The 5,552-nt window shown below is 38.7% G+C and overlaps 1 protein-coding gene across 1 annotated transcript in view; it reads left to right on the top strand.

Annotated features, from left to right (window-relative positions):
- LOC119576068 (N-alpha-acetyltransferase 15, NatA auxiliary subunit-like) overlaps positions 1-4,701 on the top strand; it is a 66,068-nt gene extending 61,367 nt beyond the window's left edge. The window contains exons 15-17 of the mRNA XM_037923597.1: positions 1-16; positions 415-512; positions 738-4,701. The exon at positions 1-16 is cut by the window's left edge and continues 207 nt beyond it. Of these exons, the coding sequence (XP_037779525.1) occupies positions 1-16; positions 415-512; positions 738-971 (348 nt within the window). The 3' untranslated portion in view covers positions 972-4,701. The remainder of the gene's footprint in view (positions 17-414; positions 513-737) is intronic.
- The last annotated feature ends 851 nt before the right edge of the window (positions 4,702-5,552 follow it).

Below are 5,552 nucleotides of genomic sequence, written 5' to 3'. Positions count from 1 at the left end.
CCACATAGGCTACAAGGTATGTAGTGTGTTGTGATACTTGACTTTTGACGTGTTTTGAAAGAGGTCATCCTTTCAATCTAGAGTTTGAGTCAAATGTAAGGTAATGGCTGGGCCAGCTTATTCGTCTTGATAATTTTTTTTAAGTGGATATTGAAATTAAAGTAAGAAAGTTGAGTTACATTCTCAGATTTTTTTTTAGAGAGGAAAAAATTGTGATGTTAGAAAAGTTGAAGGTCTTTAAATGATTCTATATGATTACGCTCTCTCCTTTCTTTCTTACATTATGTGAATGGCACCTCTCTTGCTCCATAGTATTTGATAAAGCTTTATTTGTGAAGTAGAAGTCTGTTCCTCAGGTTCATTTAAATCTATATCCAATGAGTTCTCTTGTTATGTGTCTCTCTCTCTCCGCAGCTGCACGTTCTATGGTGCTCTTGGATAGTATACAACGTGGTCGAGCCTTTTCTATTGCCACTAATCTTGATGCCCACCTAAAAGCCAGATCTCATCAGGTATGTTTTCTTGAAAAAAAATTCCTCATATTTAAGGATGTTTCAAAACAATATCCAGCTTTGCATGTTTACAGCACATAATGGTGCATTGAGAAATTGTCACTAAAGCTGTCATTTGTTAGAAACAGTACTTTTTCATTGTGTTCTGTAATTCTGATGTCAAAGCAATTCCAAAGACTGCATGCACTGTAATTTATACTTAATTGCCAAAATGCCTTCCATCAGAATCTGCAACGGGTGTTAGAGTGGCTGGAATCTGAAGAGTATGGTGCCAGCCCTGAGGAGGTTAGCCACTACAAGGCACAGTGCCATGCCATCTACCCCAGGGCCCAAGCCTTCAAGCCGCCACAGACTGCTTCCACTTCTGTGAACGACTCCACTAGCGACTCAACCACTATAACCACACCCTCCACGACGACCACAGCCAACCATAATCATGTGGACTTTCCCAGCAGCTGAGGCTGACTGCTAATACCAGCCACCAAGGCCGTGCAAGGTGCCGAGGCCTTGAAAGTGATGTAAATGCCAGGTGAAAGTGAGATGCAGTTTAGAGTTGGTTAAACCCAGGAATATCAAAATTCAAAACAGAAATGTATGCTGTCAAGCCTCCATAACTCGAGCCTCAAGAAGCAGCAGAACAAGTGATAGAGTAATACATAAATGCTGATAAAAACTGTTGGTCTTGACAGTTACACAGACTTCGAGTAGAGAACATGCTGGTTTTGTCCAAGGTCGAATTATGAGTGTTGACTCATACATCGTTCTCCAACTTCCACTGATTACTTGAATCTTCCTCCTCATTAATACTTTATAATTTTGAACCTGCTTTGTTGTTAAACAAACACTAGGTTGAATGTTTTAATATATATATATATTCACAAACACTAGGTATTTGCAAATTATGAATCAATTAAGCCTTCAGAGTTCCTGTTTTTAAGTAAGTCTTGACATGCCTGTGAGAGATGGGTTATTTATTAATGTATTGGTACTCTTTGTTTCCCATACTTGATCATCCGTTGCAAGTGGCACTGAATCAACCACTCCAGATGCAGCCAAGTGGCCCTTTAGTGTGTGTGTGTGTTTGTGATTTAGGCGGAGGAATGGCTGACAGGCAGACAAACGAAACTAGTCGACTGACTGACCGACCAACGGGGACATTTACACAAGCACGGAGAGATTTTGACGAACTTGAGACCATCGAGGCTGCACCTTGGCGTTTGTTCCATTTTGGTGTTCCAGAGAAGAGAGTGAACCCATTGCACCCTAGCAAGCAGATAGTTGGAACAAAGTGCTCCAGGGGGACTTGAGTATCCAGACTCCATTGTTGTTACTGCGCTATTGGTAAATGCATTTCCAGCAAGTTTGGCGTGTGCCTCAGAATCCTTGATATTTTGTAAATTTATAATTACCTTACAGAGTGTGTAGGAATAAGTTCATAACCAAGCACTTTTAATTTGATGCACTCAGATAGAATTTTTTTTCTACGATGTTTGTATATGGGTACATTCCACATTCATAGTCAGATGTTCATGACTCATTTTCTGTGAGCAACTTGATTATGTGCCTTTGTATTCCCCGTGTTATGTTGGTGCCCAAGAAGTGCCCACCTGTTGAATTAAGGCTCCTACACAAAATTACTGTTATTATATATGGAGAGATGCAAGTCAAACAACACCTTTGATGTCGGATAGCTGAGTGTAATTATAAAGACAGTGTCTGGATTCTGACTTGGCATTAAGAAATCCAAAACCTTAGAAAAAAAACAAAAAACTTCAGGGTGGAAAAAAAAAATACTCGTGGAAATGGAGTCGAGCTTCTTGTTGCGCCGTGCTCAAGCATTTTTGACTCGAAAGAAATTGGCTGTGGGTGAGAAAGCGAAGAATTCAGTGTGGATTGTGCCAAGGGTACGCCGTGTGAGGTCAGGGTATTTGGCTGCAGTATTTTGGATTTACGCTTACTGTAATGAGATAGCCACATACATACCCAAGTTTCGTTCACACGCAATATGTATTACTGGCATTTTAATGGGTATAAAAAGATGCATTCATTTTGTACATATATAAAAAAAGCTGGCCTGAACATGCTGTCAAGATAGGCAATACATTTCCGGCAATAGGAGAGAAAGGATGACTGTCGCGTCGCCGTAGTTAACGTCTTAATAGTCACCGAGCGACCGTCCAGGGGCCAGAGGGTCGGGAGGGAAGGGAGCCAACAGCAACACCCTTTTGTTCTCGCCGGCGGAAGGAACCGCAACAGGTGGTTCACTTCATGTGGACGCTCCGCCGCTTTTACGTCCGGCGGTTCGCCCAGGCTTCACTCGTCAAAGGCTTTTAATCCATTTTAGAAGGGTTCTACATATATATAAAACCACATATGCAAGTGTTTCGATGGAAGACACGGCCCGCCCCCACCCACGAACCCGTACCCCCTCTCCCCCTCTCATAAGTGCGAAACGCAAGCCACGGGCGGCTCCTTCCCCAGAGCATCGTCGACCACCACTGTGTGCGTGTGTCCACGGGTTGGAGTCCTGGCTGGGTGATGGTGCGTCTCACTCATCAGGTAATGCATTTATCGAGTAGCGAAATGACTTTTTTTTTTATTGTAACTTGTCTTTTTATATACGTATATACTGTTTCTTACCTGTATTTCAGTTCATTGTTTCGTTTTCAATTAATGGAGATAGGGATTTTTTTTTTTTTTTTTTTTTCCCGGATGGAAATTGCCCCGTTTGCCGCCTCGTCATACGCCATTGTAATGTTATCACGATCATCATTCTTATTTTTGTCATGGTTATAATTTCAGTTCTCACTACATATAATTAGTGAGCAATATTCATGTATATACGAGAACTTCATTTCCGTGAAAGAGTACATCAGCAAAGGGGACTGGGGGGTATTGGGGAGGAGGTAAGCGAGCCCTTCACTGAGTATTAGTATTATTTTTTTTTTTTTTTTTTTTTTCCATTCATTTATTTCATCCTTGTTTTTTTTCCAAGTGAAAAGGGCTTCGACGGACCCTCCAGTGGGCCGAGCCAAGGAGGGTCGGTGAACTCGCTCGCAGACCCACGTTTGCCAGGCATTTTACCTGTTCTATTCTATTCTATTCGTCTTGTTCTATTCCGGCTGTAAAAAAAATAAATAAATACAGTTAATAGAGAAATAAAAGAAATTAAAAAGATAAAAAAAAAAAACTTTGAAGGTTTGGTTGTTGCATAGTTCTGGTACAGCTAGTCACAAAGGGGAGATGATTTTGTCTTTTTTTTTCTTCTTTTTTTCGATTCTTTTATATATATATATTTCATTTGCGAGAGCTTTTTTGCGCTTCAGTTGAACATAATTGTATCCAATTCGTTTATCAACAGCGACTTCAGGATATCATCAATTTTATTTTATTTTTTTTTTTTTTTTTTTTTTTTTTTTGTGGTTATTGGTTGTTGTTGTTGTTGTTGTGGAAAAAAATTATGTACTTATACACCACGTCGCACCACGCCACTTAACGCTGCTCCCTGTTAAGGTTCTTGAATCTTCCCCCAGTACGAACAATTTGTAATCTTGTCATTCATTGCATTGGATGGACCACCACCTCTTCGTCTCGTTCATAGTTGGGAACCTGAATAGACTCTACGGAACGTTATCGATTCCAAAGCTTTGTTGCTTTGTACAGAAAATTCGAGTAAAGAGGAAAGAAAAAAAAATGAAGTGGAAAGAAAGAGAAAGAAAAAGAAAAAAAAAAGTATATATATATGGCTCGTCAAGGAATGGAGAGTTTCGTCGCAGTGGAGAAAAGAAAGTGCTCATTGTATGTTTATTGTTTTGTTATTATTGTTATTATTTTGATTTGTGTTATGATTATTGTGATATTGTTTTCCAGTATTTTATTTTACTATCTGTCGATGGATAAGTATGTTTTTTTTTCATCCTTTTTTTAAAGTTTGATAATGTTCTCATTAGGTTGTTTCAGAAAAAAAGGGATGGATTAATAAATGAATTATTGTATATTCTCTACGAGATGTAATATTAAAAAGCCTCAGGTGATATGCTAATGAGATGAGGGCACTGTATGTACATGGACTGTTCGGTGTTTGAGTTGCCTGCCTGGGTACCACCCTATTTTGATACATTTTTCAGTGTCATTATAGATAGGCAGAAGACCCTGAAAATAGGGACTTGAAATAAATCTAAAACCTGTATGTCGATTGGTTTTCTTTATACCTATACCTTAGATTAGAACTTTGATAATGTAAAATCTTGGGTTACATTAGATGGCAGTAAAAGGAAGTAGTGGAAAGCCTTGATCATAACAAAACCAATGTAGATTTAAATACTGCAACGGTAACAATAATAATGGCAAGGTTGATGGGAAGTCATTCATTCGTCTGTGCAAACCTTTGTTTCATTTGTACCATTATAATCTGTAAAGCGACGGACATTTGTACTATTTAAATTTATACTTGGCATTTATATATTGCTAATGATTGTTCGTAACAGTAATTATAGCGGCAATATTAATTTTATTATTTTTCATTTTCTTATTATTTTAAGGTCGCCGCTATGATTGCCGGTGTATAAAAACCACTTCAACTTTTTGCCTAAGAGAAAGTGGTATTTTGATAAATAGTATCAATATCCTTTGACTTTGCATTACAGCCACAAAAAAAAAACAGATGACACATTTCGACCACATAATTACAAGAGAGAGATGATATAATTTTAAAATACAATACGACAGACAAGTATGCAAAGCGACCTTGGAATTCATGCATTAAATTGAAAGCACTAAACGTGTAACCGTATTAACAAGAATCCCACGCCTTTACCATACCTCTGGCAGGGATGTATTACCTGTGTTTCCCAAACCCTAAGCAAATTTGGGGAACAGAGGATGGGGTCCTTAAGGAGAGAGAGAGAGAGAGAGAAATACAGAAGCATGTAAGTAAAATACGAAATCAACGTAATTTATGCTTAACGCTTAACGGTTTATGGCTAAAACAAATGTGCTACACAACAAGGTCTAGCACTAGTAAAGTATAGTGGCGAAAGA

The sequence above is a fragment of the Penaeus monodon genome, chromosome 8 (assembly GCF_015228065.2).
Source record: "Penaeus monodon isolate SGIC_2016 chromosome 8, NSTDA_Pmon_1, whole genome shotgun sequence".
NCBI classification, from domain to species: Eukaryota; Metazoa; Arthropoda; class Malacostraca; order Decapoda; family Penaeidae; genus Penaeus; species Penaeus monodon.
This window is presented reverse-complemented; position numbering and strand designations above follow the sequence as displayed.